The 24,579-nt window shown below is 44.0% G+C and overlaps 1 protein-coding gene and 1 pseudogene across 1 annotated transcript in view; both read left to right on the top strand.

The window, feature by feature from the left end:
• The window catches only part of tex9 (testis expressed 9), a 59,825-nt gene that overhangs the window by 34,927 nt on the left and 319 nt on the right, over window positions 1–24,579 (top strand). The window contains exons 8-11 of the mRNA XM_085968758.1: window positions 2,101–2,183; window positions 10,906–11,079; window positions 20,228–20,362; window positions 21,536–21,670. Coding sequence (XP_085824884.1) covers window positions 2,101–2,183; window positions 10,906–11,079; window positions 20,228–20,362; window positions 21,536–21,670 — 527 coding nt within the window. The remainder of the gene's footprint in view (window positions 1–2,100; window positions 2,184–10,905; window positions 11,080–20,227; window positions 20,363–21,535; window positions 21,671–24,579) is intronic.
• On the top strand, window positions 12,396–17,210 carry LOC147100086 (uncharacterized; annotated as a pseudogene).

Below are 24,579 nucleotides of genomic sequence, written 5' to 3'. Positions count from 1 at the left end.
TTGGCCCAGCAGGTTTATACTCCGCACAAGCCCCCTGCCACCCCTCTTCATCTAACTCTATTAACATACCCTTCTATTCCTTTCTCCCTCATGTGCTTATCTAGTTTCCCCTTAAATACATCCAAGCTAGTTGCCTCAACTACTCCTTGTGGTAGAGAGTTCCACATTTTAACCACTCTCCGGGTAAAGAGGTTTCTCCCGAATTCCCTTTTGGATTTATTAGTGACTATCTTATATTTATGGCCTTTAGTTCTGGTCTCCCCTGCAAGTGGAAACATCTTCTCTACGTCTACCTTATCAAACCCTTTCATAACCTTGAAGACCTCTATCAGGTCACCTCTCAGTCTTCTCTTTTCTAGAGAAAAGAGCCCAAACCTGTTAAATCTTTCCTGATAGGTATAACCTCTCAGTTCTGGTATCATTCTAGTAAATCTTTTTTGCAGCTTCTCCAGTGCAACTGTGGTTGTTTCTCAAAATCTATTGAAATTCTTTTGCATGTATGGTGGATAGCTTGAAGGGATTATTACTAGTCCGAGTCCCTTTAGGGCTACCCCGGATCAGGCGTATTCCCAGATGTTCACTTTCAATTAAAGTTAGAGGTAGCCGAATCCCAAAGACACTTAATTGGGTCTAAAGGTCCAGACTATCTCTCCCTAAAGGAAAGGAACAACCTGAAGATGTTACCATCCTCCAGATAGCACTTTTAATAAGTTTAGCTAGACTGTAACGTTCCGGATATTATGAGGGTCCGGAAAACTCCCCCAGAATTCTGCAACTCCTCACCAAAGAGTGTACAGAGATTGAGTTCGCAAGTTTGATTCAGAAGTACTATGTGAGACAATTCTAAAAATATATAGATTTATTAAAGAACCGCCGTGTAATTTACAGTTGATGATTCAATCGCAACATTAACAGTTCCAAAAACAGAAATCTTACAATTCTATTATCAGAGATCCTTATTCTCAAATCTTAACTTCTCTAGTTTTACAGTTCTTAGTTTATTCCAGGATATCCACCAAAATCAAATACAATACCGTTGATCCCTGAGACTCAGAGTTGTAGATTTAGAGAGCTTGCCTCTGAAGCTGAGAATCGCTTTGCCCCTTCAAGCGAATCTGTCTTCTCATTTGAAAGTTACATTTTTATACCCTTTCTCAGTGGTATTTCCTTTGAAGTTTTCTGCTGATGGAAGCTAATTATCTCTCGTCATTTTTCTGCTGGCCCCTGCTATTCTTAGTTAGTTCAGCTGGTAGCAATGCAGACTCGTGTCTCTCCTTTAGGTGTTTGAATGTAACAGCAGGTGCATTTATTTGATGTCATTCTTACCAAGGTCTTCTATGCAATTTTTAAGTCACCTCAACTGGTTGCAACACAGACTTGTGTCTCCTAGGTGTTCCAAGTTCAACAGAAAAACAATGTGACGGCTGGTGCCTCTCCCCCCTTGATGCCATTCCCACGAAGGCATATGTTTCTTAATTTTCTGTGTTTGTTTACAAAGTGTACTTTAAAACACCTTAACAGGGTATACCATTGTGTTCTTTCCAAAACTTCAGACTATCAGGAACCTCCAACCTCCTGTTTCAATAAGGTTATTGATTCAGTATCAACAACTTATCTTATCTCAATGGCCTGTATGCTGTTCACAGCTTCTCCATTGTTCGGTTCTTAGATTTTCAAGCCCAGTTTGTCATGTTACAAAGGCCAGAATATTACATGGAATGGTGTATTTTTCTGAATATGGCTTATTCCTTCACAAGCTGACAGTGAGAGAATAACAGAATTGATGCATGAGGAGGGCAAGAATGCAAGCCAATCTGAATGAGGAGATCTCATTTTTCTCGTTGCAAAGCTCATCATACCCATGTAACTGAATGGCGGAAAAAGACATTTACTATTCTAATTTTGTGGATTTGATAGTATAGCATGTTATGTCATAAACTGATTTTTCTTTTGTAAAATAACCCTTTAAAGTAAATGTTAATAGTACATGTACTGTAATGGGCAACAATTTTTTAAACAGCTGTTGTTTGCTTGAATTCTGTTGATTAAATTAGTTACAGAAAGAATTAAGAAAATGTATTTCTTAATCTGAATTCACAGAGGCCCAGATACGATTTCTGAAAGCGAAACTACGAGTAATGCAGGAGGAACTGGATAGACTAGCTCATGAATACAACAAGAAGGTAAGGGTTTAAACATACAATTACACAGAGTATCCTCAGTATTTACCACCAGCTGGATGGCTGTTGTCAAATACTAATAATATCACTGTCAGCATCAAGTGCACAACGAATAGGTGATTTAAAAAAAGTAACTGAGCTGCGACAGGAAACTTTCGTTTAACCGGAGGTTAAATGTCCGGAAAGCTCTATCTACCGGCAAAATTCAGGAGCCGTTTCCTATAAGTTTTTTTACTTCTCGTTGCTTTTTTTTCCAGTCAGGCTCTGCAAGGTCTAGCTGAAGCTGTTGCTTAGCTACAGAGACGCTTTTAAGCTGCGGCCGACTTTTGAAGCTGTTGCTAAGCAACAGGGTTTGTTGAATCACACGGAGCTCAAAAGCTCCGTATGTTTTAACATTAGCGCTGGTTTCTACGGCAGTTCTGATGGTACGGCACCAGCTCGGTCCTGTCAGTGCCGGATACCAGAAAGTTTCCTGTATTTAGGAATAAACAATTTATTATGTGATAAAATATGGTAGGGAAGGGGTGAAATAGAATGCAGTATTTAGAGGGCAATAGAGTCACAAGGCTGTTGAATTACATTCAAAGCTTTAGGAAAACTATTGGTAATTTTGTGCGGTGAGGCTCTGGAAGCCTTGCTAATGAGGTATGCAGGCTGTAGAAATGGCGCTCTGATGTTATAGCCCTGTCTCCAACACACACTCCCATCCATTGAGATTCCATGCCAAGGGCGATGCCTTTCAAAATGATCTCTAATATGTTATGGAGGTTACCTAAAACTTTTCAGCTTTAAAATCCTTTTCTGTTAAACACTGAAAATAATCATTATAAACAGAATACTTAATATGGCTGACTTAACTTGGATTGTGACTTTGAGTGACAGAGAATGGTGAGCATAAATTATGTCGCTGAAGGTAAGCATGCAGGTGCAGCAGGCGGTTAAGAAGGCAAATGGCACGTTGGCCTTCGTAGCGAGAGGGTTTGAGTACAGGAACAAGGATGTCTTGCTGCAGTTGTACAGGGCCTTGGTGAGACCACACCTTGAGTATTGTGTGCAGTTTTGGTCACCTTATCTGAGGAAGGATGTTCTTGATATGGAAGGAGTTCAGCGAAGATTCACCAGGCTGATACCTGGGATGGCAGGAATGACGTATGAGGAGAGATTGGGTCGATTGGGCTTGTACTCGCTGGAGTTTAGAAGAATGAGAGGGGATCTCATTGAAACTTATAAAATTCTGACAGGACTGGACAGACTAGATGCAGGAAGGATGTTCCTGATGGTAGGGGAGTCCAGAACCAGGGGTCACAGTCTAAGGATAAGGGGTAAGCCATTTAGGACAGAAATGAGGAGGAATTTCTTCATCCAGAGAGTGGTGAACCTGTGGAATTCTCTACCACAGAAGGCAGTAGAGGCCAATTCATTAAATATATTCAAGAAGGAGTTGGATATATTTCTTAAGGCTAACGGGATCAAGGGGTATGGGGAGAAAGCAGGGACCGGGTACTGAATTTGGATGATCAGCCATGATCGCATTGAATGGCGGAGCAGGCTCGAGGGGCCGAATGGCCTACTCATGCTCCTATCTTCTATGATGGACACAACAGAGGTGGTTTATTTTGCTTAAAAAAATTGTTCCTGCTCATAAGAAACAAGCTTGTGTAGTTAAAAGTACTTTATATGGGTTAATAATTAAGCAAGAACTTTTGTTATCCTTGAATGTGCAATGCAATTAAAATGGAGTAACGGCGCAAGATATATGCTGAAGATGGTTGTAAATAGCATTGTGTTTTATTGGGCCGGATTTTCCGATCGGAGGCGTGCGGATCCCTCCGATCTGGAAAAATCTACGAACTTACCTGCTGGCTCCGTAGGTCCCGAGACTTCCAATCCTGAGCCTCTCCTGGTCCGTGCGGGCAGAGGCCCAGGTATCCTAGGGGCACAGGCAGTTCGCAAGCGCCCCTGGGATCACATGGGCCTTGGGGAACCATTCAAAGAAGGGAATCCCTCTTCACACATTTGACAGGTCTCTACACATCGATCTGTCAAAAGTATGAATGGGGATCACTTAAAAAAACATGGTTAAACATTAAATAAATGTTTTTTAAATCACGTATTTAAAATGAGTTAAAATTATATTAAATTAAATATTTTAAACAAAAATTGAATAAACTTACCTTTTTTAAAAGTATTTTTAAATTATAAATGAGTGGGGAAAATTTAAAAAAAAAATTTTTTAAACTCTTATTCTGGTAAAAGCAGACCTTACGCCTGCTTTTACCAGGCGTAAGATTTTTAAAGGTTTTCAGCGGGCGGAGGTTGCGCAGAAAGCGGAACTCCCTGCCCGCAGAGGCCCTTCTCGCAGGCGGATGATCTGTCTTCTTGACAGATCGGAAATGCCGAGTTTTAGCGCATGCGCGTCGCATGCCTGAAACCGGCACTTACGAGGCCCCTACGGGTGCGTACACAGCCTGTACACACCCATGGGGGTTGGAATATCCAGCCCATTAAGTTACATCTATCTTAGGAATAGATTTTAAACAATCTCTTGTAAAAATTGTCTTTAATTTCATATTTTTAGTTGTAATTTAAAGTCTTGCCGAGGGTGCCATTTTGACCTCAGCAACACAGGTCACTGTTTAATATATTCCACATATGAAAAAATATGAAAGCATATGGTAGATATTATCTGGATCAGGACTAATTCTTTACACATTTGCCCCAACTGACATTTTTATTTTTAACAGAGCCAGTGCTTGTTTCCATGGGCCAGTTTCTCTGGCTCAAAATATTCTTTCCCCGCACAGTGCTTAATATTCTTCCTCTGACCCATTTCAGAAAGGTTGCAAACTCACTATAAGCCCACTGACTCCCACAGCTACCTGGACTACATTTCTCCCCTCCCCGCTACCTGTGAGGACTCTATTCCATTCTCCCAGTTTCTCCATCTCTGTCAAATCTGCTCTGACGATGCCTTCCATACTAGTGCTTCCGATATGTCTTCCTTTTTCCTCAACCGAGGATTCCCCTCTACTTTGGTTGACATGGCCCACGACTGTGTCTGTTCTATTTCCTGCACTTCTGCTCTCACCCCTTCACCTTCCTCCCAGAACCACGATAGGGTTCCCTTTGTCCTCACCTTCCCCCCACCAGCCTCCACATTCAATGGATCATCCTCCGCCATTTGCACCACCTCCAGTGTGATCCCACCACCAAACACATCTTCCCCTTTCAGCATTCCAAAGGGTTCGCTCCCTCCACGACACCCTGGTCCACTCCTCAATCACCCCCAACACCCCTTCCCCTTCCCACGGCACCTTCCCGTGCAAGCGCAGCAGATGCAACACCTGCCCTTTACCCCCTCCCTTCCCACTTTTTAGGGCCTCTTGAAACACTCCTTCCAGGTGAAACAGCGATCTGCTTGTACTTCTTGCAATTTAGTATACTGTATTCGCTGCTCACAATGCGGTCTCTCTACACTGGGGAGACCAAACGCAGATTGGGTGACCGCTTTGCGGAACACTTCCGTTCAGTCCGTAAGGGTGACCCCGAGCTCCCGGTTGCCTGTCACTTTAATTCTCCGCTCCACTCCCACTCTGATCTCTCTGTCTTCGGCCTCTTGCACTGTTCCAATGAAACTCGAGGAAAAGCACCTCATCTTTCGATAAGGCACTTTACAGTCTTCTGGATTCAACATTGAGTTCAACAATTTCAGACCATAACCTCTGCCCCTATTTTTTTCCACGTGACAGCTGTTGATGATTCTGCCATTCCCATTTACACCTCTAGACTCCTCTTTTGTTTCTTAACTTGTCCCATTACCATCTCCTTTTGCCTTGCACTATCATCCCTTTTGTCTTTTAATCTCTCCTGCCTTCCATCCTATCATAGACTTTCACTTTTGTTCTTTCCTCCCCTCCCCCCTTTCCCTGCTCTAGCTTAAAAATCTGTTACATCTCTAACTTTTTCCAGTTCTGATGAAGGGTCATCAACCTGAAACATTAACTCTCTCGCTCCACAGATGCTGCCTGACCTACTGAGTATTTCCAGCATTTTCTGTTTCTATTTCAGACTTCCAGCATCTGCAGTATTTTGCTTTTGTATTGTTGTAGTCTGTGGCTGAAGTTGCTTCCTAAACAATATGTAGCATTGGCAGCTGGTTACCGACTACAAACATTCCAGGGGTAGGAATGCAATGTTAAGCAACAACAACTTATATTTATATACAGTAGCACATTTAATATAGTAAAACTTAACGAGCAAAATCAATCAAAACAGTTTTGACACCGAGCCACAGAAGGAGATATCCGGACAGTTGACCAAAAACTTGATCAAAGAGGTATGTTTTAAGGAGCATCTTACAAGAGGAGAGAGAGGTAGAGAGACGAAGAGGTTTAGGGAGGGAATTCCAGAGCTTAGGACCAAGGCAGCTGAAAGCACTGTCGCCAATGGTGGAGCGATTAAAATCAGGGATGTGCAAGAGGCCAGAATTGTACTTATTTGGAAAGCATAGCAAAGAAAGTTAATGAGACTCTGGGCTCAGATAATATTACTGATTGAAAATGGAGGTATGGTATAGCTATGCTAAGACACAAGATCCTCAATTCTTTGATACCTTTTCCAACAATATCACTATTTCCATATCAGCCTAACCTCACTTTTGGCAGAAATGCATTTAATTGCCCTTTGAACCAATTTATACTCCTGGCTTCACTGGTTTTCCATGTTCATTTATTCCATATGTCTATTATCCTTTGTGAAATAGTCGTGCCTAAATTCTTATTTACTCTGACTCTCTAAATTACATCTCCTAATTTTTGAAGCCCCTCCACTTCCTTCCATCAATGTGGACGATTTGTCTGGATCAACCTTAACAACAGCTTCATAAGTTTTAAAAACTTTTATTAGGCCACCTCGGTGTGTCCTGCTTTCCAACAATAAAAAGTGCAACTCCTTGAATCGTTCCTCATAACAGATGGTGTCATAGCATAATAGAAAGTACAGCACAGAAGGGGGCCATTTGGCCTGTTACGCCTGTGCCAGAGCTGGCTCTTGAACTGGAGTTTTCTACTCCAGTAATCCTATTTCTTTGCCCTTTTTCTGTATCCTTTTATAGGTTTCCTTCGCAAATATGTATGCAATTCCATTCTAAATGATGGTGTAGCGTCGGCCTCACTAGGCACTTATTGCACCAAATTCCATGTCCTCTGTGAATTTATTTTCTAATTTCCTCCTTTGTTCTTCTAGTGATTATCCTTCGTTTAAACTCCCTTGTTACTGTTAACCGAATAGCTGATACAATTTTTCACTCTATGCTCTCAAAACCTTTCAAAAGTTGAAACTTATATTAAGTCCCACTAACCTTCTCTGTTCCAATGGGGGAGAAAAAACAGTTTTTCTAGCTTTTCTTCATAACTATATTCTCTCTTTCCTGATCAAATTCCAATGAATCTTCTCTGTATGCTTTCCATTGCTTTAATGACCATCCTTTAATAGTGTGAGGAGAGCTGCATGTAATACTCTAACTGCGTACCAATGCCTTGTATAAATTGAACATCAATTTCTTGCTTTTGACCCATTGCTTTTTTTAATGGCCTATTCTTCCTGCACTCCCACTTTTACAGATCTATGTACCTGCACCTCAGAGATCTGTTTTTCCACTTTAAGAATTATAACATTTAGCAATTCCTCCTTCTCATCATTGTTTTTCTCAGAATGTACTATTTAACATTTCTCTGTATTGAACTGCACCTGACCCCTATCTGCTCACTCTGCTAACCCATCTATGCCCTGCTGCGATCTCCTGCATTCTTCCTCGCTGTTTGCCATGCCCCCCAATTTGATATCACTGGAAAACTTTAACTTCATTCCTCTTGTGGCTATGCCAAATCAATTATATAAATGGTAAATGAAAGAGGTCCACCACTACCCACAGATTAGAAAAGCATGTAGCAAAGGCAGCGTGGTTTTAAGGGGGGGATTTTAACTTTCATATAGATTGGGATAAGCAGACTAACACCTGTCAGAAAGGTAGTGAATTTCTTGTGTGTCCAGGATAGTTTTCTACAATAATATGCCCTATAGTCAACAAGGGGACAAGACATATTGGATTTAGTAATGAGTAACGAGCCAGATTTAGTTAACAGCCTAACTATGCGTGAACATTTATCCAATAGCGATCATAACCTGATCGAGTTCAATGTCGAGTTTGAAAGGGAGAAACGCGAAACAGCTACTAAAATTCTAGATTTGGGTAAAGTCGACTTCAAAGGGATGAGACAGAGACTGTCCACAGTAAACTGGGCAAATCTGTTAATGGGTAAAACGACAGAAGATCAGTGGGAGATGTTCAAAAAAGTATTTACGGTGATACAGAGCCAGTTTATACCCCTGAGGGGTAAGAGCTCTGCTTGCCCAAAATAAACCAGCCATGGCCGACTAAAGAGGTAAAGGGACAGCATCAAACTAAAGGAAAAAGCAGACAAAAATACAAAACATAGCACAGATCCTGGCGAATGGGAAAGATACAAAGAACAGCAAAGGGTCACAAAACAGATAGTAAGAGCTACCAAAAGGGAGTATGAAAAGAAACTTGCAAGGGATATCAAAATCAACACTTTTTTTTACAGTTATATTAGGAAACAGAGGGTAGTCAGGAGCAATGTTGGCCCCTTAAAAACTGAAAGTGGTGATATTATTATCAATGATGAGGAAATGGCGGACATGTTGAATAATTACTTTGCGGCAGTATTTACAGTAAAGGAAATCCCAAGGAAACTAATATTGAATCAGAGACTCAATTAAAATTAATATAAGTAAAATAACATTAATGAAGAAAATAATGGCACTAAAGAGTGACAAATCCCCAGGACCAGATGGTTTCCATCTCAAGGTTTTAAAGGAAGTAGGTGAGCACATTGCAGATGCCCTAACTATAATCTTCCAAAGTTCTCTCGATTCAGGAACCATTCCTTTCGATTGGAAAATTGTGCATGTCACACCGCCACTTAAAAATGGTGAGAGAGGGAAACCAGGGAATTATAGACCAGGCAACCTAACATCTGTTGTCAGGAAATTGCTAGAGTCTATAATTAAGGATAGGGTGACTGAACACCTCTCAAATTTTCAGTTGATCAGAGAGAGCCAGCGTGGATTTGTGAAAGGTAGGTCATGCCTGACAAACCTGATAGAATTTTTTGAGGAGGCGACTAAAGTAGTGGACAGGGGAATGTCTGTGGATCTTATTTATATGGCGTTCCAGAGGCATTTGATAAAGTCCCACATAAGAGACTGTTAACTAAGGTAGAAGCCTATGGAACTGAGGGCAAATTATTGACCTGGTTAGGAAATTGGCTGAGTGCCAGGAGACCGGCAGTAGGGATAATGGGTGTCCTGCAGGGATTGGTGTTGGGGCCTCAACTTTTCACAGTATTTATTAATGACTTAGATGATGGCATAGAAAATCATATATCCAAATTTGCCGATGACACAAAGATAGGCGGCATTGTAGGCAGTTGTAGATGGAAGCATAAAATTACAAAGGAATATCAACAGATTAAGTGAATGGGCAAAACCGTGGCAAATAGATTTCAATGTAGGCAAATGTGAGGTCATCCACTTTGGACCTAAAAAGGATAGAACAGGGTACTTTCTAAATGGTGAAAGGCTTAAAAACAGTGAAGGTCTAAAGAGACTTGCATGTCCAGGGACATAGATCATTAAAATGTCATGAACAGGTACAAAAAATAATCAAAAAGGCTAATGGGATGCTAGCCTTTATATCTAGAGGACTAGAATACAAGGGGGTAGAAATTATGCTGCAGCTGTACAAAACCCTGGTTAGACCACACCTGGAGCACTGTGAGCAGTTCTGGGCACCACACCTTAGGAAGGATATATTGGCCTTGGAGGGAGTGCAGCGTAGGTTTACCAGAATGATACCCAGATTTCAAGGGTTAAGTTACGAGGAGAGATTACACAAATTAGGGTTGTCTTCCCTAGAATTTAGAAGGTTAAGGGGTGATCTGATTGAAGTTTTCAAGATATTAAGGGAACAGATAGGGTAGATGGAGAGAAACTATTTCTACTGGTTGGGGAGTCTAGGACTATGGGGCAGAGTTCTACACACAAAGGGTGGTAGAAGTTTGGAACTTTCTTCCGCAAACGGCAATTGATGCTAGATCAATTGTTAATTTTAAATCGAAGATTGATCGCTTTCTGTTAACCAAAGGTGTTGAGGGATATGGGCCAAAGGCGGGTATATGGAGTTAGGTTGCAGATCAGCCATGATCTCATTGAATGGTGGAGCAGGCTCGAGGGACTGAATGGCCTACTCCTGTTTCTATGTTCCTATGTTTCCTATATCATCAATCTAAAAAACATCCATTTATACCCTACTCTTTGCTTTCTGCTCCTTCGCCACTTAGCTACCCATGCAGCTACATTCACTTTAATATTAAGTGCCGTACTTGCTATAACAAGCCTTTTATAAGGTGCGTTTATCAAACGTCTTCTGAAAATCTACTGCATTCCCTTTATCTACTATTGCTCTTAATTTGAAGTTGTTTAATTGGTGGTGATTTTCCGTTCACTTTGCATCACATAATCAACATTAAGATTAGTAAAGTTGAGTGACCATTTTCAATTGCAAAGATTTGAATAATTTTATCCAAAATCTATCCACAAGATTATTTTTCATAGTCTCTTTCATTGTTTCATTAAACAATAGGATGATGAAAACAACACTTTGAGTAATCGAGTAAAAGAGCTAGAGGAAGAACGTAACAGATTACAGAAGACGACCAGCATCCAGCAGACACAAATTGAAAAGTATAAAAGCCTGGCAGATGAGGCACACAGGAAAAGTGATGGATTACAACAACAAGTGTCCTCTTTGCAAAAGGTATACTGTATGTAATATTATAATGAACTCTGAGTAAATTCATACCTGATCCACTTTAATTGTAACATTCCAACTTAAACATTTTTTTTTAAGTTGAGGATTAATTTCACTTACTTCCCCACCTATCACTTGGTCATTACCAACTGTAGTGGAAAGGGCAAGCAGGTGACCTCCTTCCAGGCCTCCATCAAATTGCACAAAACTGACCAAGAGTAGCTGCCCCTCTGATTTTCCCTGCGTGGCTCTGTGCAAGTGCCCGGCCTTCATTTGATCTCCACAACGGATGCTGTAAGCACGTGGTTGATTTGAGAAATGAAAATGGCATACTGATTGTTAATTGCACACAGTGTTTCTCCTGTCTTTCAAGATTTTCAAATTGTAGGTTCTTCTCAAACCGTTTCCTGGTTGCTTTTCTGAGTTTTTTAGTCTGTTCCTTGTGAGATTTTCCAACTGCCAACCGCTTATTTGAACAGAATAGTTCCTTTTTTATATCGCAGAAAAGAGTTACCAGAATTTCCTGGGTTTTGGATACCATAACCTTTCCTTCAAAAAGGAGCTGTCAGTTAAATTCATACTGAACCAATCATGAAATCTGTATATTTGAAAATTGTGTGTTACCAGGGAGACAGTGGCTGGAGTTTTCCACTTCAGTGCTTCCTTGCCCATGATTTTCCACCCATTAAAAGTTCATGGAAATAATTCTTGGGCTGCCGAGTACAGAGGTGGAAAACTCAGATTTATAACTACAAACTTTGCAAAATTGTATTGGGAAAAGCCTGGCATAAGATTTTGCCTTAGCTGACTGTTAAACTCCTTGGGCTAGAAATTCATTATAGCCCATTAATGGGCGGTATAATTAGAAAAGTTGGAGAATTAGCACCAGGCGCTAATGCTTTAGACTGCACGCAAAATTCGTGCTCACTGCTCAAAGAAATTATTGGAGTCCTAATTCAAGTCTTTAAGCCCAAGCTCATTGGTATTACACTCAAAGGGTGGACCAATATCAGGTGTAGTCTAATCGCAAGTCATGATTGCCACAGGCTTTTTCCAGTTTTTAAAGGGGAGGTTCATTGATGCTACAGAACCTCATTCTCAGCATTGCTGGCTGTGCAGCTGCCTCAGCAAGCAGCAGCAGGTCAAGGAGAAGGAGCCGGAGGACTGGAGCAGCTGTACTCACGGCAGATCCACGCCCCAGGGAGAGAGCCCGCAGATTCTGCGATCAAGCACTGGAGGCGTTGGCGTTTGCTGTGGAGAGACAGAGGGCGGTGGTCTACCTGGCAAGTGGCAGGAAGCCCTCGTCGCAAGTCTTCTGCATCATGTGGAAGGAGGTAGCGCAGCACGGCTCAGGCAGCACTGTGGTCCCCAGGACCCACACACAGTACAGGAAGAAATTTAACGACCTCACTCGGGTGGTCAGGGTGAGTGAATGCTTCTACAAATGCTACGTACCACCATCTGAACCACAGTCTTCACACACTGCCCAAAGTACCATACCCCCAGCACTCACCCACCAACAATCTCTACCTACTAACACTCACACCCACATATCACACCTTGCACACAATGACAGCTATTCAATTATGGCAGGCACATCACCCAAACACATTGCTCCACACTCACTCACACACTTTTCTTTCTCTTGCAGGCCAAGGTGGCTCACAACAGGAGGGAGCAGGAGCGCACAGGCGGGGGACAAGCCGACACCCAACCACTGTCTGCGCTGGAAAATAGTGTGCTGCAGATTATTGGGCGCCAGGTGGTGGGCGACGTGGGCACTGGCGATGTTGACCCCCTTGGGGATAACAACGGTATGTTTATCCCTACTCCTCCTTCTCACATCCCACTTCCCCCTCACCCCACAAGCGTTTCGCACGTTCCAGCTAATCATGCTGTATGCATGCATTTCTCCCTTCCTGCCCCCTCACCTCACCTTAACCCGACTCTTGTGCCTTTATGCTTTCAGATAATGAGCAGCCTGTCCCTGAGGGCACCATAGAGAGCGAGGAGGAAGAACACACTGCGTCACTGCATGTCTCACCCGCAGGCATCAGCTCAGATGCTGGCACTACGCGTTCTTTAGAGGCTAGTATAGTCGTGGGATCTGCACAGGGCGAGGTACCGGGGTCGAGTGGGCTGCAGCAAGGTCAGGGGGAAAGGGTAGCTCAGGGGCCTGCTCCCCAGAGGGCGAGTTCGCACGCGTTTTCTGCTGTACAGGACTCCGATGATGATCTCGATGGGGAGCTGTTTAGAAAAAGGGTGAAGGGCACGCACACGGAGCTGATAGGTGCAATGGCAAGGGTGCCCGAGAGCCTCTCTGCAATGATGAGCGTGGAGGAGTCCGCCTCTAACATTGCATAAGGCTCTGCGCACACCATGGAGCCCATCATTTCCAGTGTGCAAAGGATGGTAGACTCCCAGAGAGACTGTGTTGACCCAGACCTGATGCCGCGTGTGATGGGTGATCTGGCAGCTTCCATTGCAGCACAGGCAGAAACGACGCAACGTCTTAGTGCTGTAATGCAGTCTATGTTTGGCGGCATCCAACCTCAGACTGCTCTCATGTAGTCTCAGCTTGATGCCACGCAAGCTCTGACTGCTGCCATCGTGGCTTGGTCTACCACCATCGACCGGGGCTTTCACGGTGTCTCAGCAGGGCCTGCAATCTGTGCTCCAACAGATTGCTAGGGATACGGAGATGCTGCCCCGGGGGAGTGGCAGTGGGTCAGTGGAGCAGGAACCTGCTGTCCTCTCTCAGAATGACAGCATCCCTGCACCCACCACTGCCACTCCGCCATTGCCCTTGTTGCTGCCCGTCATCCAGCCAGCCCAGAGCTGGTCGAAGGCATCCAGCAAGGCCATCTGAAGTCTCCCGCACGGACACTCGGCAGCCTTCCACCAGCCCTGCTGCAGCCACTGGGCCAACACTTCGTAGGAGCACTAGAGTAGGCAAAGGCACAGTAACGAGAGGCACTAAGGGATTGCACAAGGGTGAATAGTTAATATTTTTGTTGTAAATATGTGTTCACTGATTATTGATAAATTTATTAATTCAGTTTGGATACTTTTGTGGTGTGTCTCATTTCAGCTTTGCGCTGTGATATGGCCTGCGACAGGGATGGAATGATGGGGATGTGGTGGGCAACGGGGATCTGGGGTTTAATTTATTCGAACCGCAGTCTGATGAGGCGGTCATGGACCGCCCTGCCAGAAGGGCAATTGAGTGGCTGCCTCCTCCCTCGCTCCTGTTCCTCATCCTCCTCCTCCTGAGGTGGTCCCGCAATCCCTGGTGACAAGGGCTGGGCCCTCATGATGGTCAAGTTGTGGAGCATGCAGCAGACCACCACAAAATGGGACACCCGCTCAGCCGAGTACTGGAGGGCTCCTCCTGATCGGTCAAGGCAGCGGAACTGTTGCTTGAGCACCCCGATGGTCTGCTCGATGATGTTCCTGGTCGCAGCATGGCTCTCATTATATGAGTGCTGGGCAGGAGTGAGCCATGAGCCATGAGCCAGGTGGAGAGCGGATAGCCCTTGTCTCCGACCAGCCAGCCATGAGCTTGACGTGGTGGCTGGAAGAGTGCTGGCACACCGGTCTGGTGCAGGATGAAGACATCGTGGCTGCTGCAAGGATAGTGGGCATTGACATTGAGGATTCGCTGTCTGTGGTCGCACACCAACTGCACATTAAGTGAGTGGTAGCCTTTGCGGTTATGGAAGATCTCAGGATTGTTATGTGGTGCCCGTAAAGCCACGTGGGTGTAGTCAATGACGCCCTGCACCATGGGGAATCCCGCTATCCTGGCAAAGCAACATGCATGCTCGTCCTGCTTCTCTCTGGTGATGGGGAAGGAAATGTAGTCTCGTCTCTTCTACTGTAGAGAGCCTCTGTGACCTCCCGGATGCAGCGATGGACGGCGAACTGCGAGATGTTAGTTATGTCTCCTGTTGCAGACTGGAAGGATCCGCTGGCGAAGAAATTGAGGGCAACGGTGACCTTGACTGCCACTGAGAGAGCGTGGTCACCCTGATCTGAGGCTGGAGGTCTGGTTGCAGGAGGTGGCAGAGTTCTGTGACCACCTCTTTGATGAAGCGGAGCCTTCTAATATACTGCTCCTCACTTAATTGGATGTAGAAGTGCTTTTGGAATACCCTCAGAGGGTAAGGCCTCCTGTTGAGAGCCCTGATGGCCTTCTTCCTCTCTCTGGCCACATGTTCCAGTCTTTTTTGCTGCCTCTGCTCCCTCCACCATAGATCCGGGAGGGCGAGGGTGACTGCCAGTACAGCCCCCATTAATGTAACCAAGTGTAGCAGTTTGATTTTTTTTTAAAGAATAAATGTAGCTACTTTTTAGTTGCCACAACACGCCTGATCTAAATAACCTTGAAATTACGGAATGAGTCTGTTGCACTGTGAAACTGACAAGAAAGCACTGAAACTCCTACAGCTGCGACTCATTACTGATGATCCCTTTAAATAACGTCCCTGGAGCAGGCTTGCTGGTGCTTCATGCGAGCTCTCCCTGTCACTAAGGTAGGTGGTAACAATCAATCTCGCAATTTGGGCAGTCAGTGAGCGTTTCACGATCCACCTGGCGTTGAAGCTCCTGGTGATAACTGGTAGCTGCGGGTGGGAGGGGGGGGGGGGGGCGGGATTTGTCTCGCCCCGGCAATAATGCTCTAGCGCCATCTGCTGGCACTAATGGGAGGCGCTACGGTTCTGAATTTACCCCCACCACCCCCCCCCCCCCGAAGTAAAATGACCAACTTTAAAGTGTCACCAAACCAAAGCCTAGACAAAAATATATAATTTTCATCACATTGATATTGGGTGGAAAATATAAAGCATGTCTCATCAGTAATCAGTACATTGTCACATTTATATTAATTATGTTTGTTTGTTCTAACAATAATATTTTTATTTTATGAGATGTATGAACTAGTTTGGTAGGCATCTACATAGGAATACACATTAAATGGTAGGACACTGAGTAGTATAGAGGAACAAAGAGACCTTGGAGTGCATGTCCACAGATCCCTGAAGGTAGCAGGCCAGGTAGATAAGGTGGTTAAGAAGGCATACAGAATGCTTACCTTTATTAGCCATGGCATAGAATACAAGAGCAGGGGGGTTATGCTTCAACTGTATAAAACACTAGTTAGGCCTCAGCTAGAGTACTGCGTGCAGTTCTGGTCACCACATTACAGGAAAGATGTGATTGCACTAGAGAGGGTACAGAGGAGATTTACAAGGATGTTGCCGGGAGTAGAGAATCTTAGCTATGAGGAAAGACTGGATAGGCTGGGTCTGTTTTCCTTGGAACAGAGGAGGCTGAGGGGAGACCTTATTGAGGTGTATAAAATGATGAAGGGCCTAGATAAAGTGGATCGAAAGGACCTATTTCCCTTAGCAGAGGGGTCAAAAACCAGGGGGGCACAGATTTAAAGTAATTGGTGGAAGGCTTAGAGGGGATTTGAGGGGAAATTTCTTCACCCAGAGGGTTGTGGGGTCTGGAACTCACTGCCTGAAAGGGTGGTAGAGGCAGAAACCCTAACCACATTTAAAAAGTACTTGGATGTGCATTTGGGATGCTGTAACCTGCAGGGCCACGGACCAAGAGCTGAGAAGTGGGATTAGGCTGGATAGCTCTTTGTTGGCCGGCGCGGACACGATGGGCCGAAATAGCCTCCTTCCGTGCTGTAACTTTCTATGATTATATGATATGTTTTTGTGTGGAAAGATAAAATGGTTATGCGAATGTAATGACTCTACCATGGGAAGTGTTTAGTGCCTGTTGTGTGAACCTGAAGATAACCAAATATTTTAAAATAGGAATGTGGCTGCTCCACTAAAGTAGAATTATACACGTTTTTTAGTGTTTGAAAAATATAAGCAAATTTGTATCTTTTGGAGAGCAGTTTTCTGTGTTGAGACTATAGACCAAGGAAGGTAATTAATTAAGAGCTTTTAAAATGCATTTTTGTTCATTTTAGCTTCAATGATTTGTGTGTTTATTGTTTCAAATTTAAACGGGATAAAATATTTCCGGTTGAAATGTTATATGTACGTGTAGTATATGCAGTACCACCTTTTTTTCCCCTCATGAAATTTTTGCCATTTTTCTCCCCATCTCTCCTGAAGGAACTCATTGCAGCTGGGTTATAATCCATAGAATTATAGACGTATAGCTGCCCACAGATTTGACAAAGTGGCTATTCTTCATGTATAAACCCAGGCTGTGAGTATCATTGTTATTCGACAACGGAGGGCATCATAGTTGAGCCCGATCCTGTTCCTATCCAGTGTGCACACGTGTACTTTCCATTGGGTCACTGGATAACAGTAAGGAACAGAAACCCTGGCAGATTTTTCCATTTCCAGCCCAGGGGCATGAAGGCCAATATTGGGGCCCCAGCTGTGATCAACTAACTAAGCACGAACCAGGGATTAACCCTGGGACCTTTAGCTCTGCAGGGTTTAGTACTGCACCAGACGGAGCCTTTACTCACCTCACCAACGTGTAAAGAAATCAAATCGCAAGTATTACTTGTTGCTGCCATCTGATGGTTAGGAAGGGAAAGTTCGCTGTCTATTTATGGTTTCCTGCATTTTTACCAGATTTCTGTGCTCACTAAATTTTTACAATTAATTCTTGGGATGTGGACGTCGTTGGCAAGGCCGGCATTTATTGCCCCCCCCCCAGTTGCCTTCTTGATCAGCAGTTTGATACGGAGTGGCTTGCTAAGCTACTTCAGAGGGTAGTTAAGATTCGACCATGTTGGTGTGGGACTGGTGTTGCATATAGGCGGAAGCAGGTAAGGACAGCAGGTTTCTTTCCCTAAAGGATGTTAGTGAACCAGTTTTTTTTTTTTTTTTTTTTTTTTTACAACAATCCAACAGCTTCATGGTCATTTTTACTGTCACCTGATTTTATTTCCAGATTTTTAAAACTGATTTCAAATTCTCAAAGTGCCATGTTGGGATATGAACTTGCATTCTCTGGATTATTAGTCCAGGCCTCTGGATGACTAGTCTAGGAACATAACCACTATACTACTGTACCTGTACATTCGTATTGATGTAGTTTTAAATTTGTACAAGTGTGCAGATTTTTAAAACATACACTAAAAAATCAGTGTAATAAAGCACAAAACCATTCAGAATCAAATAAAATATTCAGTAACTATTAATCTTGCAACTCCAAATTCAGCATTTGTTCGAGATAATAAGAATCAATGTTTGTTTTAGTATGAGTAAAAAAAACTTTTTATTTGCTGGTGAGTGTTAATGATTGAAATATAAGAATTCCTAATTGTAAACCCAATGCATTACTTTACTGAAGAGATTGTGAGGTGAATAGTATGCTTTTAAATAAAGCTGACCAGTTAATGCTGGAGGAAAAGGTTCTATTAAATATCCAACTAGATTGCTTTTAGTAAAGGGTCAGTAATTAACTGCTTGGTCACATAAAATTTGAAAATTAGTTAAGAAAATACATTTAGAGATTTCTAAATTATGTTGACATACATCAATACATATCTTGTATTATTTCCATCTACATTATCCTTCATTTCATCTCTTTTCAGACTGTCAGGTGTTAAGTCATTTCAGACATGTCTGCAAATAATTACTTTTGACCGAATATTCAGATTTGTTGGCTTAACTTAACACCAATGGTAAATTCAGCCAGCTAATCAGACACTAATTGAAATGGTTCAACCTTATTCAGACTACCGAAGGAAATGAGCCATTGACCTGTGCAAAAAATAGATGGCAGTACAGTGAAAAATAAGGATTGAGACAAATACAAATGACCACACATCAGTGAAATTAAACTTTCAGATGTATGCCATTACACAAAAAAGCAGCAAGAAGCACACAGGACGTCAATCAGATTTATCAACAACAGAGGGCTTTTCAAAAACACGGCCCATCACTGAGAAAAATGAAACTAATATTCAGAAGAAAGGGTTCGTAATGTTGAAAAATGGTGTCTTACTTAACTTAGTTGGATCCACCCTCTAACAACTTGCTTAATTGGTGTTTTTAATCTCTTAATGATAAGTGATTACCACTGTTAAATCCATATCAGAAAGTACAGCTTGGCATTAAATTGCCAAAGTCAACATTTCTATGTCTGCTTTTCTACCTAATATTGTCAGCAAATAGGACCAGTGATATTTTTTGAGAAATGTTGGGCTAGATTTTCGGGGAGCCGTCAGGCAGGGTTTCAGGCGTGTGGGGGGGGGGGGGGGGTTGTGTGGAAAATCCCGACTTTGGGGGTCCCGCCACCATCCCGCCCCACGTAAGTTTCAGGGGCGGCGGGTACCCGCCCCGCACTGGGACCCGCCGAAACCAGGCGGGAAGGGATTAGTGCCAATTAACTGCTGTAGTTAACAGGCGGTTTTTAGCCTAATCCCCATTTTGAGGGGTTTCGTGTGGGTTTCCCGATGGCTCCAAACCACGCCAGGTAGAGCAGGCGGGCCGTCGGGTTGAATGAGTTGGAGGGGTCGCGATGTCGGCGCTCAGGTGAGTGATGGGTGCATGAGTGCAAAGGTAAGTGTGTTTGGTGTGTCTAAAGTGTGTAAAGAACTTTTACTTACCTCAACAGCCTTTCTTCCTGTAGCCGTTGGGAGCGCAGCACTCAGCCGGAACTGAAAGCTGAACGGCTGCAATCTGTCAAAAGTGACAGCCTTCAGCTTTTAGTGCTGCTGAGATTTCTAAATGAGTCTGCGCAGAAGGACTCATCTTAGAAATCAGACTGTCAGTGTTTCACAGCCTCAAACAGCTGTGAGACACTTATATTTCATCTGTCAAGAAATCCTAACAGATGAAATGTCAATCTGTGATGTCACCTGTTGCCGGGTGGCCTTTAATTGGCCTGCTGAGCCCGCTGGGCGGGCTCAACAAGGTCAATCAAGGGAAAATCGAACGGATTGGCCGGACGTCGAAGTAGGCGGGTCAAAAACCCGAAAGGGGAAGTCCCGCCTTCTTCCCGACAGGTTCGACAAAATCGACCCCGTTATGTCTAGAACATGAGCACTGTTTGTGTAATAGTAAAGTCTAGTACAAATGAGTGCATTTTGATATATTTTAACATCTTAGAAGTGAATATTCTGTGACTTTTCCTCACCATATAATCGTCATCTTAGGAATTGGACAGCCAGAAAAGAGCTCAGAAGCAAGCTGCCACAAACCACGGTGCCACAGAGGTTCGTCTGAACAGGGCATTGGAAGAGGCTGAAAAATACAAGACAGAGCTGAATAAACTGAAGCAGAGTAATAAGGTAAAGTACAAATATTCGGGTAAAATTACCAATCCCATGCTCCTAGTGGCGAGCTATGCTTGAAGGCAGTGCGGGTTGGAGAATTGTCGTGACAGTGTTGTACCTGTAGCTCTGTTTCCAACCCAAGATCCCTTTGTGTGCAGCTCCCCACTGGGAGCAAGGGATCAGTGAATTTTACGGTTAGCAACGCCCATTTTGGAAAAAAAATATAATGAAACATTTGGTAAAGTTCCACTTGTGAGGCTTTTGAAGAAATTAATGGCAAATTATTTAGCTGATTTGAAGTTTGGCTTGGTAGTTGAAAGCACGAGGCAATAATAGGACAGAGTTATGCAAATGTCTGCGGCTGTTTACACATCATTACGGTGGCACTGAAATGGTAAAGCTCAACAGGGTGGAGAAGATCAGCACTGAAAATTAGGATATGTTTTGGTACTCATTAACCACGTTATTGGTACTTCATAGCTCGGGGGTCTATGTTACACTGAAAATACTCTCCTCTATATACTTCTCTTAACAGTGGACAAGCCCTACTCCTGGAGATCAGGGAGGAGATCAAAGGGAAAGGCTTCACTATCCCGTAAGAGTGCTTTTGGGTTCCTCCAGCAGCTAGTTTCATACTACTGTTGATGGTTTACCCGTCTTGGGAATTTGGGGTTATTTACCCAACCTGCCACTTTGTGCTCTGCCAAAATGGTTTTCCTTTACCCCACCTAACACACCACATCACACACTGAAATAAAACTAGAACAGACCACTTCATGTTAATCAGCGCAGCTTGTGATATTAGCTTCCATATTTTTTCTGTTTCTTTGCCTGTTTGGTCATGCTTCATTCCCATATCCTCACACCTTAGCAGCTCATGTTCATTTTGCCCTCGTATGTCCTTGCTCATTTCTACCTGTTGGATGTTAGAAAGAATAGTTTAACCAAAGATTGATGTCAAAACTCAGCAGCAGCTCACCTAGAATACCCAGGAACAAGGCTTGACTTGCATAATTTACCTGCAGTCGGGCTCCCCCAGCGGCGGTGAGTTCTGTGGCTGTCTAAAGACACTCAGTGCCTGCCCATCATCACAACTGGGGATGGTACTTGGCAGGTGAAGCCCAAAAAATAAAGCTAGTGCTCTACAGAGAAGTAGTTTTGTAAAATATGCTAATTGTTTATCGCCAGGACACAACTAATCAAGAGAAACTAATGATTGAACAGCTGAAGACTGAAAACAAGAAGTTGGAAAAGCAAAAAACTGAGCTCATGACTGGCTTTAAGAAGCAGATGAAGCTAATAGACATCCTTAAAAGGCAAAAGGTAAGATGGGATGAAAATGAGAGAATTTACTATCAATAGAAGCATTTTTATAATTATGGTAGTTTTTAACCTTGGAGTTTGTGGAAAACTAAGCGGGATTATGTTTTTTTTATTGCACCAAAATAATCTGGTGGTTAAATGGTAGTTTATGGCTATACCTTCCACCACTTGCCCCGCTCAGACCGCCGTGGTGGCAGTGTGGCTCTCATCACCAAATCACACCTTGGTCTTTCCCCCTATTCCTCCGGCAGTTTCTCCTCCTTTTGAGCATCTCACCTTATTCCATCCCTCTCACCTCTCATTTTAAATTCTTGTTCTCTACCGCCCATCCAAGTACCATAAAAATGTTATTACCGAGATATCTTCACTGCTTTCCTCCCTCAGCCTCTGCACCGAATGACTTCTCATCCTCTGATTTCAACCTCCATCTCAATTCTTCATGCTCTCTCTCCTCTGAGTTCACTAGCCTCCTATCCTCCCTTAATCTCTCCCTCCATGTAAACTCCCCAACCCATATTCACGGTCACCCCCTCGACCTTGCCATCTCTCGTGGCCTCGCTACTCCCTTCGTGTTAATCGCAGATAAGGCCATCTCTGACCACTTCCTCGTATCGCTCTCCACCCACATCCCCCTTCCACCCACCCCCACAACCCTACTTTCTTCTGTGTCCGCCCCGGAAAAAACTCTCTCCCAACTCTCTTCCAACTGCACTTATAAAATCCCAACTGTCCAGCCTTTGGCCCTCCATTCACCGTGACATTTCTGCAGCTACCGATCTGCTTAACCACACCCTCACCACCACCTTTGATGCCCTAATCCCTACTAAACCAATTACTCTCTCTCTCACACTGGCTATTCCCCCTGGTACGGCTCTTGTCTTCGCTCCCTTAAGTCTTAGGGACGCAGACTTGAACGGATATGGTGGACAACTGGATTAGCCATTCATCGCCAAATCTGGCTGGACCACATGAAGCATTATCGGGTTCTGCTCTCGTCTGCTAAAATTGCTCACTATTCCAGAATAATTCTGGAATGCAAAGATAAACCCCAGCTCCTATTCTCTACTGCTAACCGTCTTCTTAAACCCCTCTACCCTGTCTCCTCCACCCTCACCTCCGACAACAAGTGTGAGGAGCTCTTCTTTGTCTCTAAGATTGAAACCATCCATTCAGCTGCCTCTGCCATTTCCCTTCCTTCCCCCTAGCCCAGCGGGCCAAACTTCCTTTAAGGTTCTCCCCTGCCCTAGCCCTGAACTCTCATCTTTCTCCAGTTTCTCTCCGATCTCCCCTCACGACCTCTCCGCGCTCATCTTGTCCATGAGACCCACCTCCTGCTCCCTTGACCCTATTCCCACCAAACTAACTTTTCTGGTTTTCATGTTAGCTGACATCGTTAACGGTTCTCTCTCCTCAGGTACTGTCCCCCTCTCAAAAAACCAACCCTTGACCCCTCCATCCTTGCAAACTACTGCCGCATCTCCAACCTCCCTTTCCTCTCCAAAGTCCTTGAACGTGTTGTCGCCTCCCAAATCCGTGTCCGTCTTTCCCGCAATTCCATGTTTGAATCCCTCCAATCAGGTTTCCGCCTATGCCACAGTACCGAAACGGCTCTCATTAAAGTCACAAATGACATTCTTTGTGACTGTGACAAAGGTAAACTATCCCTCCTGGCCCTTCTTGACTTGTCTGCAGCCTTTGACATGGTTGAGCACTCCATCCTTCTCCAACACCTCTCCACTGTCGTCCAGCTGGGTGGGACTGCACGTGCCTGGTTCCATTCTTAACTATCTAATCGTAGCCAGAGAATCACCTGCAACGGCTTCTCTTCCCACTCCCGCATCGTTACCTCTGATGTCCCCCAAGGATCTATCCTTCACCCCCTCCTATTTCTCATCTACATGCTGCCCCTTGGCGACATCATCCGAAAACACAGCGTCAGTTTCCACATGTACGCTGACGACACCCAGCTTTACCTCACTACCTCTTCTCTCAACCCCTCCACAGTCTCTAAATTGTCAGACTGCTTGTCCGACATCCAGTTCTTCAATTAAATATTGGGAAGACCGAAGCCATTGTTTTCGGTCCCCGCCACAAACTCCGTTCCCTAGCCACTGACTCCATCCCACTCCCTAACATCTGTCTGAGGCTGAACCGCACTGTTTGCAACCTTGGTGTTGTATCTGACCCTGAAATGAGCTTCCGACCACATATCCGCAGCATAACAAAAACTGCCTATTTCCACCTCCGTAACATCGCCCGTCTCTGCCCATGCCTCAGCTTATCCACTGCTGAAACCCTCATCCATGCCTTTGTTACCTTTAGACTTGACTATTCTAATGCACTCCTGGCTGGCCTCCCACGTTCTACTCGACGTAAACTTGAGGTCATCCAAAACTTGGCTGCCCGTGTCCTAACTCGCACCAAGTCCCATTCGCCCATCACCCCTGTGCTCGCTGATCTACATTGGCTCCCAGTTAAGCAGCGCCTTGATTTCAAAATTCTCATCCTTGTTTTCAAATCCCTCCATGGCCTCGCCCCTCCCTATCTCTGTAATCTCCTTCAGCCCCACAAACCACCTCCCCTTCTCTCCCCCCCGCCCCCCCCCCCCCACCCCCACCCCGAGATATCTGCGTTCCTCTAATTCTGCCCTCTTGAGCATCCCTGATTATAATCGCTTAACCATTGGTGGCTGTGCCTTCTGTTGCCTCGGCCCTAAGCTCTGGAATTCCCTCCCTAAACCTCTCCGCCTCGCTACATCTTTCCTCCTTTAAGACACTCCTTTAAACCTACCTGCCCTAATTTCTCCTTATGTGGCTTGGCGTCATAAGTTTTATCTTATAATACTTATAATAATAATAATAATTTCAACTTTATTGTCATTGCACAAGTACATGAACAACGAAATGTGA

Source organism: Somniosus microcephalus, chromosome 27, assembly GCF_052327205.1.
Source record: "Somniosus microcephalus isolate GS21.2 chromosome 27, FLI_Smic_1.0, whole genome shotgun sequence".
NCBI classification, from domain to species: Eukaryota; Metazoa; Chordata; class Chondrichthyes; order Squaliformes; family Somniosidae; genus Somniosus; species Somniosus microcephalus.
Note: the sequence above shows the minus strand (reverse complement) of the source record. Positions and strands in the feature narration are given on the sequence as shown.